General features: G+C 43.9%; 1 protein-coding gene across 1 annotated transcript; it reads right to left on the bottom strand.

Moving 5' to 3' along the window:
• Positions 1–9,397: 9,397 nt before the first annotated feature.
• On the bottom strand, positions 9,398–11,878 carry LOC103722633 (uncharacterized). The gene has a single exon (XM_008813254.6). The coding sequence runs from the start codon at positions 11,767–11,769 to the stop codon at positions 9,580–9,582; it is 2,190 nt and encodes a 729-aa protein (XP_008811476.4). The 5' UTR covers positions 11,770–11,878; the 3' UTR covers positions 9,398–9,579.
• Positions 11,879–24,706: the final 12,828 nt, after the last annotated feature.

Genomic DNA, 24,706 nt, shown 5'->3' with positions numbered 1-24,706 from the left:
TCTTCGTATGTCGACACACCCCAAATCAGCAGGGTACGGACCCGTACCGTGCTGAAACAATTGCCAGCTGGTACCTCCTTCAGTACCAATTCAGCAAACCTTGCTCCCTACTCAGCAGCCCCTCTCCTCCATGCTCCCCACTCCACATCCCCCCACCCTCTCCTCCACACTCCCCACTACACGCTAACCCCCCCCCCCCACCTTCACGCTCCTCATTCTGCATTCCCCCTCATCCACCCACCCCACCCCCCGGCGCCCACTCTTCCTAGTCCATGCCCCCACCCTCCACCAATCCCCCTCTCTTCTCCTTCCTCACCTCCGCCTCCTCTACTTTCCTCTCTCCTCACGTGCCACTCAACCTCTTCTTCTGCTCCCCCCTACATGATCCCATAGCTGGCAGTCTACTCCACCCTCCACCTCTCTCCCACACCTCTTCCCCTGCTCTCCCCACCCTGATCCCACTACAAGCAGCCGCTGCCTCCGCCACTCCACCCTCCCCACAAATGTTCCACTTGTCTCTTCCCCCACACCTCCATCTCGCTAGAGCCCTCCTCCACCTCTCCACACTATTGCTCTCCCCCTCATCTTATATTCCTCTTCTAGACGGGAGATCCAGCCTCCTGCAGGTCGCATGCAACTCCACATACAGTGCTCCACTCCTTTGCATCTCGATTCTTACACTATATCAGATTGAACAAAAATTGGCCATTTTGTCTGTCGGGATGGCCACAAAATGCCATGCTTCACCGATATAGCATACTTTACCCTCTAAGATCCATACAAAGAAATATTAATAAATGACAACTTCTATAAATGAAACCATAGAAAGCAAAGGTAGACTTTGTTTTTTTAGGGCTATTTGATGATTAAACTTATCATTATTACATTTTTCTAGTAGATGAAAAGCTAGAGTAACTTAAACCAGAATTGTACAACTAGATGCATCTAACGTAACATAGCATTGCAACTCTATCAAAGATGGGATGCTGTTATGCATGCAACCACCCAAATGTAATTAAATTTCTAAGTGCCTCCCATGACAGCCCAAAAAAAAAGAGAGAAAATGTTGCAGACCTTCAGATTCATGGACCACCTTTCCTGAAAAATGCCTTCAGCTTCAAAATTTCTATGCATATCAGCTGCTTAGAGATTGTGGCACAAACCATGGCATTTGTGCCACATCCATTACTTGACTGGCTCTTGTTTGTTGGGCCCAACATTTATAATTGCAATGCTTGAATCAACAGTTTATTATTAATCCCTCAGGCTTCAATATCAAATACCTGTGTAGAAGTCCTGCATCTAATTTCCAGAAAATAAAAATTTATGGTAACTAATGCTATAAAACGGACATGGCTGCCAAAATCCAAGACACAAAGCATAAAGAATACTTACAACATAATGCATGCAAATAAAATTAATAAACCAGCACAGGCATCAAAAATAATGTATAGTGACCAGTGTTGTCAAACTCAGCATCTAGATGGTCTGCCTAGGCACCAAAGAGACCTGGCTGCCAAGGAAGTGACAGATAAGGAACCGCTTATTCAAACAAATGTGCGCTCCCATTTTTTCTTACATGTACTTCAATGCCTTATTGTATCTTTATTATTGTGACTGAAATAAGCTTAACAAGTCAAATGGTCAGTTCGAGTAACACCCACCACAATGACTGACTAACAGATCACAGAAGCTATGTTTTATGTGTGTGTATTCATGTTTATTTTCTCTTTCTTTTTTCCCCATGCTTCGTCTTCTTCCACTTTCTTCTCTTTCTTGCTCTTTTCTTCACCTCTTATTCTTGTTACCTCTCTCTCAAATGATCCTTTCTTCTTCTCTTCTTCCTTCTCTTCTTCCCCTTTTCTTTCAAGAGATCCTTCCTTTTCTTCTCATCTTCATCCTCTTCATTTTTGACTTGTCTCTATCTGCATTTTTTCCTATTTTTGTTCTCTATTGTTTATTCGTTTTCCCGATGTTGCATTTTTTTTTCTATTTTCTCTATTTTTCCCCTCTTAATTATTCCCATCCTATTGCAAATTGTAATCATTGTTTCTTGTTCACATGTTGTTACTATTTAGTTGTAGCATGTTAAAGTCTTTAACTTTTAATAAATTTGCCTTTGTTATCACTGGTCACTCTTACCATTGGCAGATTGGTATGCGATGAAAATGTTTCTTGCTATTGATTAATCTTAACTCCAATTAAGCTATAATGATTTGTTTGGTTATTTACCTGCATACTTTGAAAACCAAAAAAAAAAATCAGCTGTAATATTTTTTGATAATATTGTCTTTCTTTGCCTTGTTTAAAGATGGACTGCCAAGCACTAGGCGGTCCATCTAGGCAGTCAAAGGTCCCTACCTGCTAGGACTGACTGGCCACCTTGTCAACCTTCATAGAAGCGGATAAGTAGGTACAAATTCATGCCTATCCAAAATCTATATTGACATTACAAGGTTCAACTAAACCACAAAAAAATACTGATGAACAAAATATAACTACAAATATCAGTATGAACAATATTTTATCTATAAAAGATAGCACGTAACATAGATCAGAAAATTCAAGCATTTTGCTGCAGCATATTCATGATTTGATCCCACTTTAATTGATAAGCAATTAACAGTCCAAGGTCGGAAACAATAGGTTCCGAAGAATCAAAGAAACACTCCATAGATATCCTGCAATACCTGAATAAGAAAGCTTTGACAAAATTAAGTACTTCGAGAATTTTTTACCAATCAAAGTATCAGCAGCTACAAAATATGACTCATCATCCAAATAATACATGACCTACATCATCAGCAAGATACCAGGATGAATTACCATACATGACAAGCTGGATAAAGGGGTAAATAGCACTTAGGCAGAGCCTACATTAATGCATATATTAAATTAAGCAAAATGCCACCCTTCATACAAGGAATTTAAAAACAGATGATCCACTATTGGAAAATTATTGATAATAACAACAATGGTTTAACATCGTTAATATTTCAAGTATATAAATAGAATGGTACATGAATAATTAGACTGCTTGAGGGCACTAAAGTATGTGATGTAAAAAGCACAGCCATATAATGTACATTTAACATGGTCAATTACTACGACCAGTTATGCATAATTCTATTTATCTTAATAGAAGAATGAGCAATACACAGGTTAATTCCATAACTTACGCTTCAATCAGGGATTCAAATCACAGTTTGTAGTTTGTACTAGCCCATCCTGGATCGGATTGGTGAGATGAGAAGTCTTGAGATTAAGTCCCCAACTCTAGAACATAACAAACCAAGTTGGCGGAGTTGGGACCAACTAGTAAGATCCAGGATGGTGCTTGTGACAAACCAAATACCCACCAGTACCACCAAGAAGTGTCAAAAGGAGATGCTCAAGCCACTTTGTTTTTGCCATTTGCTTTGTAAGCCAGGGGAGAAAAGAGAGTCAGGAGAGAGAGAGAGAGAATGGTGGTCAGGAAAGAACTTAGACCCCGCTTCAATTGCTCAAATTGGTGCCAATATTAGTACCTGCACAACAAACACAATCATGAGCTCAAAAATCTCTCTTAGTCCTAAATTATGACCTAAACAAAAACTAAAAAGTCTGTAACAAGCATTAAAAACAACAAATAAGAGAGAAATAAAAACAAAACATGTCCTAGTCAATTATCGGCTAGGCTATCTCAAGAGTTGGTACGATCTTGTCCTACTACCATATTGACCCAATCTGTGACCGGGTCCCCAGACCCAAGACCGAGATTTGAAACCTTGGCTTCAATATAACTGCATTACTAAGATGCAAGATGCAACCTTTTAGTCTGATTGCACAAACTCCACTTATACAGAGAATTGAAGCCCTCTAGAATGTCGGCAGTATAGGATTTTCAGTTGTGAATGCCAGAGGTACCAAACCATCTAGGAATACCATAATTAATTGCATGCCCAATATATGAACCATCTCCAAAAATGATCTTGATAGGCAAATTAAGTAATAACCATAAACTTCCAGGCTTGTCCCAAGTATTTGAGGTCAGCTTCTTGGTGAGATAGGAAGTGGAACAAATGAAAAGGGGGAGGGAAGGTACTGGCTCACAAGTCAGATAGCAAGAAACATGGTTTCATACTTCATAGTATAAAAGACCTATCAACATTACTAAGACATGGCCAAATATATTAATCATGGTCTTTGACTCTCATTCAAGAATCAAATGTCATGTGCCATTCAGTCACAGACATCAAAATGTTTACAATCTTTAATAGAGAATTCATCCTAAGCAAAATATTTAGTTGTCAAGTAAGAGATTTAGTAAGGATTATATCATTGTTTCAAAAGGCAGCCACAGTATGCAAGCGATCAAGGGACCATATAGAGCATATGCAGAATTCAGAAAATCAAGGGACCACATATGCAGACCATGTGCGTGAGTGTATATGCAATTGGTATTTTTTAACTATTTGAATATACAAATAATACATTAAGTACAATAAAAACAATAAAAATGATAGTAGTAATTTTGTGGATAAATAATAATAATCATAATTCATAACAATAAGAACTAATAATTAGTGCTTACTAATTAGTACTTAATACCTAATAGCGATAGTCAAAGCATACTTAACATATTAACATTATCGATACCCCTATCAAAAACACAGCCAAACTGACCACGAGCTTGCATCTGCTCCATCTGCAAAGGACCACATAAGAATGGGCCTCATATGTGGCTCCATAATGCTAAGCAAGCCATACATGCAGGTGCACAATGCTAAGCAAGCTGGTTATGTGGTCATATAATGATAGTAGTAATTTTGTGGATAAATAATAATAATCATAACAATAAGAACTAATAATTAGTGCTTACTAATTAGTACTTAATACCTAATAGCGATAGTCAAAGCATACTTAACATATTAACATTATCAATACCCCTATCAAAAACACAGCCAAACTGACCACGAGCTTGCATCTGCTCCATCTGCACAGGACCACATAAGAATGGGCCTCATATGTGGCTCCATAATGCTAAGCAAGCCATACATGCAGCTGCACAATGCTAAGCAAGCTGGTTATGTGGTCATATAATGCTTGGACAGCATTTTCAACAAGTGGTATGACCCCATATAGTAATTGCATAGAGGCAACATGGTGCGGTCCACATAAGCCGCCTCATGCATAAGATCCACATTTGCAAAGAATTCCTATTCAAGACCATCTTTGATGTAATTTCAAGTTTTCCATATCTTTTCTCACAACTTCCATCCATGTTACCTTAGGCCTTTGCATCCTCCATCCTTCAATCAAATTATTAAAGTACGTATTACCAACGCCCCTTAGATATTCATTTTCACGCCTATATCATCCTAATCAAATTCTCCATGTCCTTAATTTATGCAAATCCGATAACTCTTCTAGCAAACTTATTTATCAATTTATTTGTTCTAGTTTTACGATACATCCATCTCAACATCCTCATTTCTGCTATATTTGTTTTCTGAACCATCTTTATTGCCAAATATTCGAACCTATTGCAGGCCTTATTTTTCTATAAAATTTCCATTCAAGTCACCAAAGTATGCATTTATTACATTATACCTCAAAAAAACTTTAGACTTTATCCAACCAGATCTAATACCATTACATATATCTTCATCTAAATCTATGTTATTTTTCATAGTCGATTCTAAATAACAAAACCTATCACCTTGTGATATCTCTTGCAACCTCATCTTCATCTCCATTTTCACTAAAATTGCATTCCTACATTACCTTTGTTCTAAGAATTTTAATATAGGATAACGGTTTAATATATAAGAAAAACAAAACCAGGTTAGCAAAGATGTTTAGAAGTACTTTAACAGTTTAAGTCAGAAAAAAGCAAATAACACAACAAAGGCAAAAGCCCTTTGTTCGAGAAAAGTTGCTAAATACTTAAAAATTGCAACCACACATAAATCCAAACCCTTTTATTTTGGGGTGTTGGTTTGGGTGGCCATGTCATGGGGGGAGGTGGGGAGCTGTAGCCATGTCTGCTTCCTGATTCCTGGCAAAAGCATTCAAAAAAACAAAATGTAAAATTGGGGGTTCTCTTGGAAAAGTATAATTAGGCTCTTTGTTTTGTTTTTCCTTTTTCTTTGCCAGTATTTCAAACAGCAGAAAATCTGCAAATCAGACTTCCCCTTTACAAAGAAGAAACCTTTTTTTTTTTTCCCTTTTGGCATGCTTCCTCATAACTACAACAAATTCATAGATCATAAAAAGCTGTAAAATTTAAGGTAATTGAAAAAAAAAAAAAAAGCATTACACACCACATAAACCAATCAAATTGTTTACACAAACAAATTGAACAAAGCATTATGTAAATCTAAAAGCTAATTAAAGAAAGCATTAAATGAGTCAAATTGAAGAAAGCATTAAACCCTACATAAACAAGTTAGATTGTTTTCATAAATAATCCATATTTTTGCATAAATCTAAAACCTAATTAAAAAAACTACTAAGCACTACATAAACCAGTATGATTGTTTTCATAATTCGCAGTTTTACTTGGTAGCCAGAGGAATGTTCCTTCAGTTGAAGGATACCTGAACTGGACTTTAACTCCGGCCCTTCTTCCCTTGTCGGTCTCACGAACGCCAAAGAAATGGAGCATCCAGTGCTTAATGCCAACAAGGTTGTCCCTATATGGAAGTAAAGGAATACCTCAACCATCACATGATAGAAAGTAAGGTTTGACCGGAGAACGACCTCGAGCTCTTCATTGGTTCGGAAAAAACTCCTCGTAACCCCTGGTTGGAAGATGAGGGTGGGCTAACATGTCCCGAAGAGAGAAGCCTAACTCACAATGGGGAGCTAGGCACATGTTAGTCTCCCAACAAAAGATTTCCAAGAAGGCTTTGAACACGCTATAGACCATTAGACGTACATATTAGTGGCTCGGACGGCATCAAGGAAATTAGCCTTTTCCACAATATCCAATACTAGAGCCTAAAAGAGCTAATCAGTCATCTTCTTAAAATAAAACCCTAAATTATGGTTGTAAGGAAACTCTACAAGAAAGACTCCAAAGAGAGCTGTAAAATGTTCAGGAAATGTGGTGTTCAGATCCTCTAACTAAAATCAGTCAAACTGGACCTAATAATGAAGCAAAGATCACATTCACCTTTCATCAGAACAATACAACTCTCCTATAAAATACCTGACATATTAATACCAGCAACCACAAATTTATTGCATATCCATGCAGCTACAAGAATGAAACTCAGTAGTTAGTACTGCAAAAATGTGAGTATGGAAAATCATGGATGAATCCATCTAAAAAAATATATATCTAAGGAAAAATAACAATCAAGCATTAAGAAACATGCTCACTTTGTGACCAAATTCAGTTCTGCCACCACTGTAGTGTCATGCCTTATGGGAGTGCATCGAACTGGTGGGAATGCTCTTCTGATCCAGATTACCAGACGTACACTCATCAAACTTGCAGTCTCCTTCACAGAACCTTTCTTTTCAAGCACTCTACAATCTGACACAATGCTGCAAGAATCTGAACCAAGTCGACCTCCCCTTCTTCAACAATTAAATCAGAAGTTGAAGAGTCTATACAGATCAAAATGTTGAGCAGTACGGAGTACCTTTAGGAATAATATGAAATTGGCAGAGGCAAGATTGTTAATGTGTAAACTTGGGAGAAACTGGGGTCCAAGATAACTAACTAGAAAAAGATTAGAAGTCATAAGATATAGCAAGTGGGAGGTTGTTTCATGCAGAATAAATTTGTGCAATAGAAGGCTGATAAAGTCTCACCAAAGATGGTTCTCAGGTATATAGGATGACAGGTTAAAACAGCGAAGACATGATCAATATTAATTAGACAGGAACACAACAAGACAACAAGACATGATTTGGAACACCTCTTTATTTCAAAAGACTTGGGAAAATAACCAATATGTCCACAAGAAAGTGATAATGCAACAGGCACGTAGGTCAAAGATCACTAAATACATAGTTGGCATTATCACTGAGAAATTCTCAACAATACAGTGCACTATTTAAGTTTTAAGGTGACAAAGTAGCCAAAAGCAAGGACAGACATCAAAACACTCGAGCAACTTGACAGAAGGCATCAAGTTAAGCTTGGTTGGAATATCAATTGCAACCACATGGTCCAAATCCAACACAGCTTGTCTGATAAAATGACTAAAATAGTCATATGTCATAAATCAAATAAATCGATATACATTACATGCAACGTCGGCGGAATCGACCCAAACCGACCAATTCCGCCCGTTTCGAACCGTACCGGTGGCTCACTAATACGGTTCCGGCTCCAAAACGGGACGCGTTCCCGGAGCCAGAGAAGGAGAAGGAAAGAGAGAACAAGTAGGGGAGGGAGGGAAAGGGAAAGGATGCCGGCAGAGCCCGGCGAAGGCTGCGAGGGGGCCGATGCCGAGGAAGAAAGGCCGCTTAAGAGGCCCTTCTTCTCCGCCGGCCTCCGCCGGCATCCCTCCCTCCCTCCCTCCCCCGCTCTCTCTCGTTCTCCCTCTCTCCCGTCTGCTCCCCTGTGTCAATACAGGCCCGGCATGGCACGGCGCAGGCCCATACCGAGCCGTGCCGCCAGAGAACCGGTACGGGGTCCGGTACCGGTTCCTCTAACCTTGATTATATGACAAAGGAAGAGAAAAAAAATGTCATAAAAGCTGACTTTTAATGATATACTATAGCCTGATAAGAAGAAGAAGCACTTCAACATTAAATGGTATAAAGAAATAATCATATAAAAGAGTATGCAACAAAAAAAGCAGCAAATGGATAATCATATGTAGAAAATACCAAACCCCTTGCCTGATTAGGAAAGGAAGCAGAAACTTCCTTGCTAGCAACTAATCATAAGTAGAGAACTTATCAGAGCATCAAAACTAAATAAAACCACTTACAACTACTACCACAGCTCCTAATAATGCTGACATAAGGCAAACAATATGTTGTCATATTCACAAGACAAGGTAAATAAATGGCAATACTGCTTCATAGATTTAAACTGCATGCGAAATCTGCAAAGCTGCATGAGTAATATAAACTACCACACAGTCAAAAGAGACGCTCCATTCATGCTAATATCATTCAAAGAGGAAACAATTGAAAGTACTGCTACAAATGCTATAATGCGCCTACCAACGAATGACCTCAATAATTCAGAATACAAATCATAACCTGCCACATTAATTCACAGAAACATTCCATGCTTAGCCATGTAGATGCAAGAAACCATATATAGTAATACAAGTATTTCCAGTCGTGATTATGGTTAAGCGAAGAAAGTGCCAGAAAAGGCCAAGGGTAGGCAAAAATGGAAACAACTAGCCGGTAGCTCATGACTGCAAGCGCCATCACGAACAAGCCTACTAAACATGGTTTAATTGATAAATGCAACCTGCATATAAAACAACCAAAAGTGATACTGAAGGGAAGCTCCACCTAGTAATCTGAAGGTGGGTCCCAACTTTCCCCCACTATACAGAATTTACAAATCCCTTCCAACATCAAGGAAGGCAAACCACGCAATTCCTAAACACTACGTCATACAATTCCTCCATGCCTAAATCCACTATCCACAGAATCTGCACCAGGATCCAAGCTGCTCGGCGAATCATACCACTTCGCAACATCAGGATAGAATCCATCCGCCTGTATCCCTACCAGATTCGGGTCCTGCACAATGGTCCCATCATGCCTTAAGGGTTTTATCAGCTTGGAGTCCGCATCCTCACCACAATTCAGAATGCTCTTCTCATCAAAGTCGCCACAATCCTCCTTCATCATCCACTTGTCTGGCTTCAAGCTTTCCCTCATAAGCAGCTTCCTATCCTGGCACTCTGCCGACATCCTGTCCCATGGGACAATGGCCCCAAGAGTTGAATCAAAATCATTGTCCTCCTCATTAATCATCTCTGCATCCTTACCAAAAATCCTATCATGCCTGTCAAGGTGATGGTTGCCATCATGACCCCACTGCCCAACCTCCTCATCTCCTGCTACCAGAGCCTCCTCTGCGTGTTGAGTTCCAGCCACACTTCTCAGCCTGTGAAGAATATCGAACAGCTCACGTGACAGAGAACCCAGCATCTCCAGTGGCATTTTAGCAATCTTCCCCTCCAGCAACCCAGCCTCCACCCTGAGCTCCTGGAGCTGCTGCAGCACCATGTGGTGGAGATCCCCACTGTGATCCTTCCCTATAAGGTTACTGAATGATTCAGGCTCAGCATCGTCCCTGACCCCGTAGTCTGCTGGGTCAAGGTCGAAACTCCCCCTGTGCCCAACTACCCGGTGCATGATCCTGGCATTCCCATCGAGCGGGCCAGGCTCATGCCCAGAGTGCACAGCATACAGCTTGAACACTGCAGTGCCCTCCTCCTGGTACACAAAGGTCTTGTCTTTCTCATTGTAGTTGGCGATAGGAACAATAGCCCGGATTCTGAACCCACACCCACATCGCTTGGACTGGTAAGGCTCCCTCTTCAAGACCCTGGCCTTCTTGGAGGAAGCAGAGGCCGAGGATGGCTCCCCAGCTCGGTGGCAGGCATAGTCTTTCACCTCTGCCATGAAGGGCTTGTACCGGATGTACTTCTGGCGGATGCAAAGAACCACCTTGTGCTTAGCCGCGAGCTGCTGGAGCCGGCGAGGCACATCCTTCGCAGGCACATCAAAGGACTCGGTGTACTCGAACCGCCGGCGCTTGGAGCGGGCAGCGGCAGAAACACCACCTTGGGACATGGCAGAGGAAGCAGAGGTGCAGACGGGGCAGGAAGCGACACAGACCCGGATGAATGACTCGGGAATACCATAGAACTTGGCGCCCACGGTCCAGGACTGCTTGATGCGGTCGACAGTCTCCTTGAGGCCAAGGTGGCGGAGGAAGTCAGGGTCAGCATGCGCAGTGGCGACAATATCCTGCCACTGGTCGACATGAGAGACGCGCTGGGCGGGGTTGTTCTTGAAGAAGAGGGCAGGGAGGGAGCCTGGGGTGGAGTCGAGATGGGCCGCGAGCTTGTCCTGGATGCGCTTCCAAGCCGTCAGGTAAGCGGTGTCCTCGTTGCGGTCCTTCCACACGGAGCGCCACGACTTGAGGACGGGGGCGGGGGTGGCGCCGCGGATCTCGTCCGGAGTCGCGAGCCGGCCCTCCAGGATGCAGCGCACCATTAAGGCATGGGAGTCACGGTTGAAGGTGTAGAACTGGGAGGAGATGTGGGGGGACGGGTCGATATAGGGGGCTGGGGGGACGGGGGGGTCGGCGGCGGGGCCGGGGGCGGGGGCGGGGCCGGGAGCGGGAGCGGGAGCGGGAGCAGTGGAGGACCCGGGGAGGGCGTTGAGGGCGGGCTTCCGGTCTTGGTTGCCATCGATCTCGTCGTCCTCCTCGTCGGCAGCCTCTTCCTCCTCCTCCTCCTCGTCGTCGTCGTCGGGATCGCGTAAGAGTACGGAGGAGAAGGGGGATTCGTCCGAACTAGGGTTGGAGGACTGCGGGGGATTGAGGGTTAGGTCGCGGTGGGGGTTGGGCTCGAGATCATCCTCCTCGTCCATGAGGAGGGATTGGGGGTACGATTGGAGGCGCAGGAGATCGTCGTCGCTGTCGTCGTGCTCTTGGGAAGGGGGGTTGGGGTTTAGGGTTGGAGGTTGGGGTGGTGGTGGGGTTAGGGTTAGGGTTTGGGGGTGGGTTTTGATGATGGGGTTCATGGGGGTGATGATAGGTGACGGTGATGATGATTTCGGCATTTGCTCTCTCTCCGCGTGTCCCCTGCTTTCGCTCTCTTCGTCTTCTTCCGCGGGGTATTTAATACATTGCACCAGTTTTGTGTCCGAAGCAGCGGACTGAGTCCTTTGTTTTGGTAGGGGTAGCCACGACGGAGAAAAGGAGAAAAGAGCCCTAGTTTGTCCAACCGGATGGCCGGCTAGATTGCGCTGTGGGTCCGGGAGGTATCCGAGTTGATGCGGGGAGTTTTTTTTTTACTCTCTTCTCGTATCACAAAAGTCACGCTAGCATGCGGAACGTGTAACGTATAAGTCTTTCTAAAGCCATGCATGTGATTTTCTCCGGGAGAGTATTTGATGGATAGCTATAATTTCAACCCTTTTGATTAAAACAATATATATTGATCGACGGTGTAGTGTCACAGGCAACAAAAAATCAAACCTATACTTCTAAAAATAAATGTAGTAGTGCGAGTAAGGATCGTTTCTGTTGGGAGAAAAACGGATTACTCCAAAATGCATGAACGCATCACCGGCACGTGACCTCGAGACGCCCGACCTGGTGGCGCCCGACCTGGAGGCGCCCCACCGGAGGCCCGGCCTTTGGACTCCCGATCTGGTGCTCGTTGACTTTCTCGTGGAATGCACTTTGCCGGACGATCCCGAGCTCTCACTCATGCCAGCGGAGGAGACCCCGAGGCAGCCATAGGTCCTATATATGGACGGTTTCTCAACCTCGGAGGGTAGCGGAGCAGGTCTTATCCTTACTAGCCCAAATGGGGTAGTCGTGGAGCAGGCTCTACGCTTCGAGTTTCCCGCCTCGAACAATGAAGCAGAGTATGAGGCACTCATTGCCGGGCTCAAATTAGCAAAAGAGCTGAAGGTGGAGGACCTGAAGGTCTTCAGTAACTCCCAACTGGTCGTGAGCCAGGTTTTGGGGGACTTTGAAGCAAGAGAGCTGTCGATGCAAAGATATCTCCAAAAGGTGCGAGATCTTGCGTCCATCTTGAGCTCCTTCAACATCCACCACATCCCCACTTGTCGAAGCTGGCGACTTCCCGCATGAGCGAGCTCCCTAAGGCAACAGTGCTCGAATATCTCTAAACGCCCAGCATAGAGGAGCCTGAGCCAACCCTCTGCATCGACACCGAGCCAAGCTGGATGGACGAGCTCGTCAGCTATCTGCATAATGAAGCCCTCCCCAATGATGAGCTCGAGACCCGCCGAATCAGGCGTCTAGCCTCCCGATACATATTATATGAAGGCAAGCTTTACCGGAAATCTTTCACCTCTCCCCTCCTTAAATGCTTCCTCCCGTTAGAGGCAGACTATGCTATGTGAGAGGTTCATGAAGGGATATGCGGAAACCACTTGGGAGGCCGAGCACTGGCCCACAAAATCCTGCGTCAGGGATACTACTGGCCCACACTTCAGAAGGACGCATTGGACTTCGTCCGAAGTTGCGATCGATGCCAGTGGAACACCAACATCCAGTGCCGACCTTCGGCCCCGCTGACCTCGATCGGTGCCTCCTAGCTATTCGTCGAGTGGGGGATTGACATCCTAGGGCCATTCCTCCTGGCTACCGGGTAGAGAAAATTTCAGGTCGTCTCCATCGACTACTTCACCAAATGGGTCGAAGCCGAACCAGTAGCCCGGATCTCCGAGCAGAAGATGCAGGACTTTGTTTGGAAGTCAATAATCTGCAGATTTGGACTCTCCCGCATCCTTATATCTGACAACGGCCGTCAGTTCGACAACACCCATTTCAGAAAATTATGCTCCAAGCTCGGCATCGACCACCGCTTCACCTCGGTAGCTCATCCACAGACGAATGGAGAAACCGAGGTGACGAACCGCACCATCCTTTAGGGCCTCAAGGCTATGCTCGACTGATCCAAAGGGCAATGGGTCGAAGACCTCTACAATGTTCTCTAGGCCTACAGGACCACATTCCGACTTCCTACCGGTGAGACCCCCTTCAACCTAGCATACGGAACAGAAGCTATCATCCCTCTGGAAGTCGGATTCCCCTCGCCAAGAGTGGAACATTACGACGCAGCCTCCAACTCCTCCCAACTTAGAGGCAACTTGGATCTCATCGAGGGGACAAGGAAGGTAGCCCGAGTTCGCATGGCGAGATATCAATGAAAAACGGCACAGTACTACAACTTCAGAGTAAAGGCCAAGCTCTTTAAGGCAGGAGATCTCGTCCTCAGGAGAGCTGAAGCTTCTCAGCCCGCCGAGCAAGGAAAGCTTGCCCCGAACTATGAAGGGTCATACCGGATTGCACGAGTCCAGCGGCCCGGAGCATACAAGTTGGAGTCTCTCGAAGGAGCCCTCATTCCACGAAGCTGGAATTCCAAAAATCTTTGGATGTATTACCAGTAAAGCCCCCAGGGGTTCTCGACGATTGGAAACACGATTCTCATCCCCTTCTCATGTTAATTCATTCATAGTTCTCCTTTATTTATTCCATGCTCTTCTTGATATTGGGACGCTTGTGAACTTCAGGAAATCCGACCAAGCTCGGATGCCCCAGCTAAGTCTGGAACACCTTGCCACGTCAACGTCGAGCTCAGTCTCGATCTCCATCAAAGACCCCGATCAAGATCGGGATGCCGGGCTGAGTCGACAGCGAGCCCAAGCTCCCTCGACCTCGGGAAGCGTCACCAAATCGACAGCGAGCCCAAGCTCCCTCGACCTCGTGCTCGATCCCTCGACTAAGGTCCGGATGCCCCGCTGAGTCGACAGCGAGCCCAAGCTCCCTCGACCTTGGGAAGCGTCATCAAGTTGACAGCCAGCCCATGCTCCCTCGACCTCGTGCTCGATCCTCCGACTAAGGTCGGGATGCCCCGCTGAGTCGACAGCGAGCCCAAGCTCCCTCGGCCTCGGAAAGACATTCAACGACGGGGTAGTACCTACGCGGACCCTCGTGGCGCAAGACGACGGGGTAGTACCTATGCGGACCCCCATGGCGCACGACGACGACGACGGGGTAGTATCTATGCGGACCCCGTGGCGCACGACGACGGGATAGTACCTACGCGGACCCCCATGGCGCACGACGACAACGACGGGATAGTACCTACATGGACCCCCGTGACGCACGACAATGGGGTAGTACCTACGCAGACCCCCATGGCGCACGACGACGATGATGGGGTAGTACCTACACGGATCCCTGCGGCGCACGACGACGACGGGGTAGTACCTACGCGGACCTTCGTGGCGTACGACCTAGGGGCAGTACCTACGTAGACCCCCTGGCGTACAGGCGTGCCCAAAGTGGACAATACCTCATGGGGGACGCAGTATCCTTCTCTGCTCGGCCGGTGTGGGCTATGCTTTTGTGGAGGCTCCGACCAAAGCGCCATCCCTGCAATAGATGGCACCACCCATGGGAGTGGACTACAAGCCAAAGAACCCCACTGAAAGTCGACCTCAGAGCAGAGTCGCTTACCTCAATCTGACACGCTCAGCTCCGATGGTGCAAGAGGTATATCCTACCCAGCACCTATGTCATTGCGCTTACTTGGTTATATTACAGGACGTTCAACAAAGCCCCGACCAAGCTCGGGATTCCCCCCCGACCAAGGCCGGGATGCTCTCCCAAATCGACCACGAGCCAAGGTGCTCTCGACCTCGCGCATAATCTTCCAACTAAGCACGGGGAGCTCCTCACCACCAATCTCCAGCTCAATTTTCACTTGCTCCAGACCCCTCTGGACGGGGATCCGGTCAAGTCCGAACGTCAACTCAAGCCGAGACGGCCTGTAACGACGACCTCGAGCTCCGCCCGATGATATTCTGGCCGAGCTCGGAAGTGCCAAGTCACTCACCATGGGCTCTAATTTTACCTGATGACACTCTGACCAAGTTCGAGATCAAAGAGTATGAAAACTCCAATGATAGCCCGGCCCCGACCTATGTTATCTTCGGAGCTCGAGCTCAAAGCTTTGACAAGCTTATTCTGGAAGCCGAGCCCAAGGACTTGGCGAAATTTTTCCAAAAGATAAACCTAAAACCTAGTGGGACGGGACTTTTTCGGAGCCTGAGCTCAAAGACCTAGCGAGTTTTCCTAAAGTCTAATCCTAGAGCCTCAGCATGATCCCTCTTAGAGCTAAGCCTAACAACTTAGTGAATTCTACCGGAACCTAGGTCTAAAAACTTAGCCGAGCTTGGAGACTTGAAGAAATTCGCCAAAGAGGAATCCAACTCAATGTTCGGCCGAAAATGAAGGTTTATCAATTACACAAACAGAAGCAAGCATAAGTTTGGAAAAAGAACGTTTCTCATTGATAAAGCCCCGAAGGCTATTACAAAATCAAGGTTCGGCCGTACAATGACTTCGAAGGCCAACCTCACTTACAAAAAGAAAAAGAGAAAGCTAAGTCCTAGGGGGCGGCAGCTGCATCGGCACCGACCTCGGAGTCATCTACAATGATCACTTGGGGGTCCTCGGCAGAAGCTGGCTCGGGACCTTCCATGGCGACCTCAGACGGGGTTTCGCCAGTGACCTTTGGAGCGCCCCCGGCGACTCCCCTGGAGGGAGTCTCCTGCACCGCTTGCTCGGCCGCATCAGCCTCGGCCTCATCAGCCTCCTGCTCGGCCTCGAGAATCGCGGGAACGTCGAGCTCGCTCTCTACGCCGACTCCCATCCTTGGCCGAATACCCCTGAGGTCGAGCTGGGGGCAAAACCGTTGCATTTGCCTCCGAAAATTCTCGAAGCTGTGGAGGAACCCGTCCACGGCCTCCTCCTCCATTAGGTCACGGAACTCTTTCGACTCCTTGAAGAGTGCCACCGCGTCCCGGACTTGTTCTAGTGCCCTTTTTTCTCGAGCCTCGACCTGCTCGACCTTCAAGTGGAGAACCCCGCCCTCATATTTGTAGCCGGCGGGCCTCGGCTAGATGCGCCTTGGAGGTGCGCAACTCCGACCTTGCCAAGGTGTGTGCGGCTCTCTCATCTTCGAGCTGGTCGACTGCCGATCGCCGCTCAGCCTCGGCAGCCTCCATCCACGCAACGGCCGGACCCTCCTCCTCAGCTCCACCCACTCAGCCTATGGAGGTCCGGATCTCGTCTGAGCAGCTCCGGGAGCTGCGGCAGGAGATAGTCCGAGATCTGCTCCAGGAGCTCCGAGGTTCGGTGCCTACTCCCTCTCCTGCGCCCACATCTTCCGCATTGGTCCCTTCCCTGACAGCCGTGACAGACATGACGGCTGAGGTGCGGCAAGAGATATACAACAGGAGGACCTTGATACAGGCCCAGTTCCACAGCATGAGTGAGGTCACGAGCACCACTCGACAGATGCGGGATGACATCGGCCGTGACATGTCCACCACCACCGCAGAGGCCGAGCGCTTGTCGAATGTGCTCATCGACAAGCTGGACGGACTGCAGAAGTCAGTACTCGAGCTGGATACGACACAGAGCAGGGCCATCCAGGCCATCATTCGCCAGCTAGAGAACGTGACCAATGCGGTCCAATCACTCGTGGAGCGCATGCCTCGAGGAGATACATCCTCGAGAGGAGGATCAGCCACATCCTCGAGAGGAGGAGTCACATCCTCGAGAGGAGGAGATACATCCTCGAGAGGAGGACCTACATCCTCGAGGAGACCGTAGCTACTTTTTGTATTTTGCTTTGACATGTATTGCTTTATGTTACTTATTGTATTCTGAAATGTACTTACATACAAATTAATACAATGAGTAGCCGCATTTTTCTTCAATAATGTGCCTTTTGATCTATGTTTGATTGTGTGTTCTGTTTACCTCCTTTTTGATATGATGACAAAAAGGGGGAGAAATATGTAAAAGGAAGAAAAATATGTATAAAATATGTAAAAGGAATCAATGAAAATCAATAAAAAGATAAACTCTTAAAACACACAAATTTGTTCTAAGTGGATTCGGTACCCCGAGGCTCATTATCTCTCTTTTGGGGCTCCTAATGGAGTAATCTCCAGAATCTATTCAAGGGATATTCGGAGATTAGCTGAATCCTACTCAAGAACAAATTGACAGATTTTCCCTCTAAAAACCAAAATTTCAGTTCAAAAACTTCAAAGCATTAAAAGGAAATTCAAAGAATCAAAACAAAGTAGAATGCATATGTTGAGGGGGAGAATCTGAATTTTTAAGAAAGCTAAATCATTAAATATATATAAGCCAAACAATTGATTGCATGATATGAAGGCTTATATAATTCCAAATGAAAGGGGGAGCTTTAACTCCGAAATTTATTGTTTCACTCCTTTCAAGCTTGGATAAATTGAACTACCAGACATTTGAATTCATTTATGGATTTTATTTCATTGTTTATTGTGCAATTCACTTTACATATACTCAATGTTTTGTCATCATCAAAAAGGGGGAGATTGTGGAGTGATTGATTAAAACCCTATTTGATTTTGATGAGCTCAAAGCATTTGAGTATATTTCTTGTTTACTAATGAATTCAATTAAGTGTTTCAGTGAAAATCTTGTCTAAGTGTCTCAAGACTTGGTTCATAATTTTTGGATAAGTTAAGAAGTCAGCTTGAACCAAAGTCTGAGACTCGAGTCGACTCCAGAGTATCACGAGTCGACTCCAAGCGTATCAAGTTCACTGGCACGGGCTCGAGTCGACTCCAGATCTGTACGAGTCGACTCCGACTGAGAACAGACAGAAGAACAGAAAGCTTCAACTTAGAACCTGTCAACGAGTCGACTCCCAAAGTGCGCGAGTCGACTCCGATGTTCACCGAGTCGACTCCAGGATAGTAAGAGTCGACTCCAAGAGGAACACAAAGAAAAAGTCAGAGAGCAGTTTTCGGGTCTGAGATTCGAGTCGACTCCAGTGAAACGCGAGTCGACTCCGATGGATAGCAAGTCGACTCCAAAGAAGGTGAGAGTCGACTCTCAGAGGAACACAAGAAAAAGTCAGAGAGCAATTTTCGGACTCTGAGATTCGAGTCGACTCCCGCAATATGCGAGTCGACTCCAAGACTCCGCGACCATCAACAGACAGAAGACCAAGTTACTGCCTCTGAGATTCGAGTCGACTCCCAGACAGCTCGAGTCGACTCCAAGACAGCTTCACATCAAAAAGGCAGAAGACCAAGTTTCGAAAACTGAGAGCCGAGTCGACTCCGAGGAAGTTCGAGTCGACTCCAAGACTGGACGAGCCAAAAGACAGAGAATCGGGAGTTCGGGCTCTGAGATTCGAGTCGACTCCCAGGATAGTCGAGTCGACTCGAGTGGATCAAATTCAAAATTGGATCCACGGACTTCAGTGGATGAGCCGACTCCGAAATTGCCAAGTCAGCTCCAGAAGTTGGCGAGTCGACTCCAGGTCAAGACGAGTCGACTCCCAGTCGTGAAGGCAACTTTAATTCAAATTTGGAACAGTTGCCGAGTCGACTCCAGAAAAGCTTGAGTCGACTCCCGCTACAGCCGAGTCGACTCCTGATCGCGCGAGTCGACTCTAACCCACCAACGGACACATTGTCAGGCTGCGCAGAGTGTGCAGAACGGGCAGAAAAAGCTCTCTAACGGCTAGTTTCCGTGGGGGTTGGTTTAAATAGCCACAGAAGACTGTAGCAAGGCAGAAAAGAACCATTCCACTCCAACTAATCAAGCATTCAAGCTCTGCAACGTGTTCTTCAACGAAAAAGAGGAAGATCTGCATTTACTGCATCCACCTACATCTTCCCAGCAATTAAAGCCTTCTCCTCCTGCATTCAAGTTGACTACTCACTCAAGAGGAGACTAGAAGTTTAAGAAGCCATTCCTCTTCTCCAACCTAAAAGCGTTTGAGGCTTCTTAACTTCATTTATTGTTCATATTGTCTTTTAACTGCTTTTGAGAAGCTGTATTTTTCTGTTTCTTCCTTTTATTTACACATTGTATTTGCTTGGTTCAATCGGGGGATTGAATCAAGGGGATTGAGGTTGGTTGGTGAGCCGAGTGTAAAACCAACGTGTGTAAGGGTTCGATTGTGATCCCGAGAAAACAATCGGGGTGGTTCTAGTCGGTGAGCGTGGGAAAACCGACCGAGTTCGTTGTGAGCTCGTAAAACAACAAGTTTGGTTGTGAGCTTGGAAAACAACCGGCTGTAATCCAAGGGGTTATAGTGAATTCCCAAGAGAGACTTGGGGAGTGGACGTAGGAGCAAGGGTTAGCTCCGAACCACTATAAAAGCTTTGTGTTTGTGATTGCTTGTCTCTTACCATTACCCTCATTTCATACACATCACAGCAACTAATTAATCATCTTGTAAAAAGCATTAATTAGTCACCCACAAACGCTTTAATAGTTAAAATTATTTTAAAACCCAATTCACCCCCCCTCTTGGGTTGTCTATCTGGGCAACAAGTGGTATCAGAGCCTAAACTCTTCCACCCAAGAGTAAAAGATCAAAATGACAACCCCATTTGGATCTTCCCACATTGAGGGTCAGTCCACCCAAAGACCCCCATTCTTTAATGGATCCGACTACTCATATTGGAAGGCTAGGATGAGAATATTCATCCAAGCCCAAGACTATGAGATGTGGACCATTGTAGTAAATGGCCCATACATCCCATCCATATATGTAGAGGGTGTCATGGTACCCAAACTAGAAAAGGATTGGGATGAACATGACATGAGGAAGGCACAACTAAACTCTAAAGCTATGAATGTGCTTTATTGTGCCTTAGATAGAAATGAATTTAATAGGGTCTCTACTTGCAATTCTGCAAAAGAGATTTGGGACAGACTTGAAGTGACCCATGAGGGCACGAATCAAGTCAAAGAATCCAAAATAAATATTTTGGTTCATAAATATGAACTATTTAAAATGGATTCTAATGAAACAATTACATGCATGTTTACTAGGTTTACTGACATTGTCAATGGCCTAAAAAGCCTTGGCAAGAACTATACTAACAGTGAGCTTGTCAGGAAAATCCTTCGGTGTCTACCAAGGTCATGGGAAGCTAAAGTGACCGCAATCCAAGAAGCCAAGGACCTGAACAAATTACCACTTGAGGAGCTTCTTGGATCCCTAATGACGCACGAGCTAACCATGAAACAACACAACGAGGAAGAGTCCTCCCATAAGAAAAAGGTAATAGCTCTAAAATCTACTTCATCTAACAAGGACTTACCTTGCAGTAGCAGCAGTGAAGAAGAAGAACATGAGGATGATGATGGTGAGGCACTTCTTGTGCGCAAATTCAGAAAATTCATCAACCACAAGAAGTCCTATCATCAAAGGAGAGGCCCCTCAAATTCCTACCGCAAGGACAAAGGTAAGGAAAGGAAAAATGAGGGGATTGGCTGTTACGAGTGCAAGAAGCCGGGTCACATAAGAGCTGAGTGCCCTTTACTAAAGAAGGGGAGCAAGTACAAGAAGAAGAAGGCTCTTGTCACGACACTATCCGACTCAGACTCATCATCCTCTTCATCGGATGAGGAACAAGAGGAAAAGGCCAATTTCTGCTTCATGGCCAATGGAAATGAGGTAACGCTCGAATCGCCTTTAGATTTTACTTTTGATGAGCTTTATGATGCCTTTAATGAACTAATGATTGAATATAAGGCTATAAATGTTAAAAACAGAGAATTAAAAGTAACTAACCAAACTTATATCCGTAAGTATGATTCATTAGTTAAGGATAAGGATTTAATCACCAAAGAAAATATAGACCTTAAGACAAGCAACCAACTTTTAACTCAAAAGACTAATACCTTAACTAAGGATAATGAAAAACTAACTAAGGAACTCTCAGAACTTAAAAACCATAAACAAATCTTAAACAAGGATCTCACGAAAGAACTAAATGATCTAAAGGCAGAAAATCAAACACTAACCAAAGAACTTAACAAATACAAACCCTTAGTTGAAAAATTTACATATAGCTCAGAAAAATTAAATATGATACTCAATAGTCAACGAGCAGTATTTAATAAAGCGGGTTTAGGATATAAACCAAGAAATAAACAAAAACTTCTTAGTAACTTCTTTGTTAAAGCTGGAAAAACTAAAACTAAGAAAATAACCTGCTTTTGTTGTGGAACTATAGGTCATAAAGCAAATGTGTGTAATTTTAGGAAAGGTAAATCAAGAAGGAAAATTAAAAGGGTATGGGTTCCAAAAGGAACCAACTTGACTAACCATGAAGGACCCAAGAAAACTTGGGTACCTAAGTTGACATGATTTGCTTGTGTAGGAGTGTCTTGCAGCCAAGGTCAACAAAAACTGCTGGTATTTGGATAGTGGCTGCTCAAGGCACATGACGGGTGATAAGGATCAATTTTTCACCCTTGAAGCTAAGAAGGGAGGTGCTGTGACTTTTGGAGACAACAACCAAGGTCACATCATTGGTATTGGTAAAGTTCAAATCACCCCTTCAACTTTTATAGATAATGTTAGATATGTTGATGGTCTTAAGCATAACTTGTTAAGCATTAGTCAATTATGTGATAAAGGATATGATGTTATGTTTAAACCATCACTATGCATTATAACAAACCCTAATGACAGTAGTTTAGTTTTTAAAGGGATTAGATATGGAAATGTATATGTTGTTGACCTAGAAGATCTTGCAAAACATAACCAATGTTTAGTTGTTAATGAAACTAAAGATAATGATGCTAGTTGGTTATGGCACCGTAAGTTAGGTCATGCAAGCATGGACACAATAACTAAACTAGTTAAAAGAGATTCCGTGATAGGTTTGCCAAAATTAAAATTTGAAAAGAACAAAATATGTGAAGCATGTCAATTTGGCAAACAATCTAGGAACTCATTTAAATCCATAAAATGTGTCTCTACCTCTAGACCTCTAGAATTATTACACATGGACCTATTCGGACCAACTAGAACAACAAGCCTAGGTGGAAATAAATATGGTCTAGTTATTGTAGATGATTATACTAGGTACACTTGGGTTATGTTCTTAGCACATAAAGATCAAGCTTTTTCAGTATTTAAAAAGTTTCATAAGGAAGTAACCAATGCTAGAGATACTTCAGTAATAGCCATTAGAAGTGACCATGGTACCGAATTTGAAAATCAGTTATTCAATGAGTTTTGTAGTAAAAAGGGAATAACTCATAATTTTTCTGCACCTAGGACACCACAACAAAATGGAGTTGTGGAAAGGAAAAATAGGACTCTAGAGGAAATGGCTAGAACTATGTTATGTGAAAGTAACCTCCCTAAGTACTTTTGGGGAGAAGCCATTAATACTTCTTGCCATATATTAAATAGAGTTTTATTAAGACCCATCATAAAGAAAACACCTTATGAACTTTGGAAAAACAGAAAACCAAAAGTTAATTACTTTCATGCTTTTGGATGTAGGTGTTTTGTTCATAATAATGGGAAAGATAATCTAGGTAAATTTGACTCTAAATCGGATGAAGGAATATTCTTAGGTTACTCTACAACTAGTAAAGCCTATAGAGTCTTTAATAAAAGAACCTTAGTTATAGAAGAATCTATACATGTTGTATTTGATGACTCTAGTGACATCTCCTCTAGTAAGAAAGTTAATTTTGATGATGATGTTGAAATTCTTGAAGAAAAGATAGATGAGATGGCATTACAAGATGATAATCAAAAGTTGAGTGAAGGAGCATCATCAAGCCAAGAGGCTATTGTGGATCATGGGCTAACTAAAGCTTGGAGGTATGCTCACGGGCATCCTAAGGAACTAATTCTAGATGATCCATCTCAACCGGTTAGGACTAGAGCATCCCTTAGAAATTTAAATAACCATCTAGCTTTTGTCTCACACTTTGAGCCCAAACACATAGAAGAGGCCGAAAATGATGTAAATTGGATAAATGCAATGCAAGAAGAATTAAACCAATTTACTAGAAACAAGGTATGGAATCTAATAGAGAGACCTTCTGAATATCCTATTATAGGCACGAAATGGATTTATAAAAATAAACTTAATGAAAATGGAATTGTTATAAGGAATAAGGCTAGACTAGTAGCAAAGGGTTATAATCAAGAAGAAGGTATAGATTTTGATGAAACCTTTGCTCCTGTAGCTAGACTTGAGGCTATTAGACTATTATTAGCATATGCATGCTCTAAGGACTTCAAACTTTTTCAAATGGATGTAAAAAGTGCATTTTTAAATGGGTATATTAATGAGGAGGTATATGTAGAACAACCTCCTGGTTTTGAAAATCATCAATACCCTAATCATGTATATAAACTGAACAAAGCACTTTATGGTTTAAAACAAGCACCTAGAGCATGGTATGAGAGACTTAGCAAATTCCTATTAGAACATGAATTCTCTAGGGGAAATGTAGATACAACCCTATTTCTGAAAAAGCAAAACAAAGATATGTTATTAGTACAGATTTATGTTGATGATATCATTTTCGGTGCTACTAACAATCGCCTCTGCGAAGAATTTGCTGATTTGATGCAGAATGAGTTTGAGATGAGCATGATGGGAGAGCTGAACTACTTCCTCGGGCTTCAAATCAAACAGTCTGAAGGAGGCATCTTCATCAATCAAGCCAAGTATATCAAGGAGATGCTCAAGAAGTTTGACATGGAGGGAAACAAGTCAATCAGCACCCCCATGAGCTCATCATGCAAGTTAGACCAAGATGAATCAGGTAAATCTGTAGATCAAAAACTTTATAGAGGTATGATAGGATCTTTACTGTATCTTACTGCAAGTAGACCTGATATTATGTTTAGTGTGTGCATGTGTGCTAGATATCAGGCTAATCCTAAAGAATCACATCTAGTTGCAGTTAAGAAAATTTTTAAATACTTAATAGGAACTAAGAACATAGGGCTATGGTACTCTAAAGAATCTAGCCTAAACTTAATAGGGTACACAGATTCAGACTTCGCTGGATGTAAGCTTGATAGAAAAAGTACCAGCGGGTCGTGTCAATTTCTAGGAGAAAACCTTATCTCATGGTTTAGCAAGAAACAAAACTCGGTTGCAT

This window comes from Phoenix dactylifera, chromosome 6, assembly GCF_051530095.1.
Source record: "Phoenix dactylifera cultivar Ajwa chromosome 6, Ajwa_hap1_PhDact_Kaust_v1.1, whole genome shotgun sequence".
Taxonomy (NCBI): domain Eukaryota; kingdom Viridiplantae; phylum Streptophyta; class Magnoliopsida; order Arecales; family Arecaceae; genus Phoenix; species Phoenix dactylifera.
This window is presented reverse-complemented; position numbering and strand designations above follow the sequence as displayed.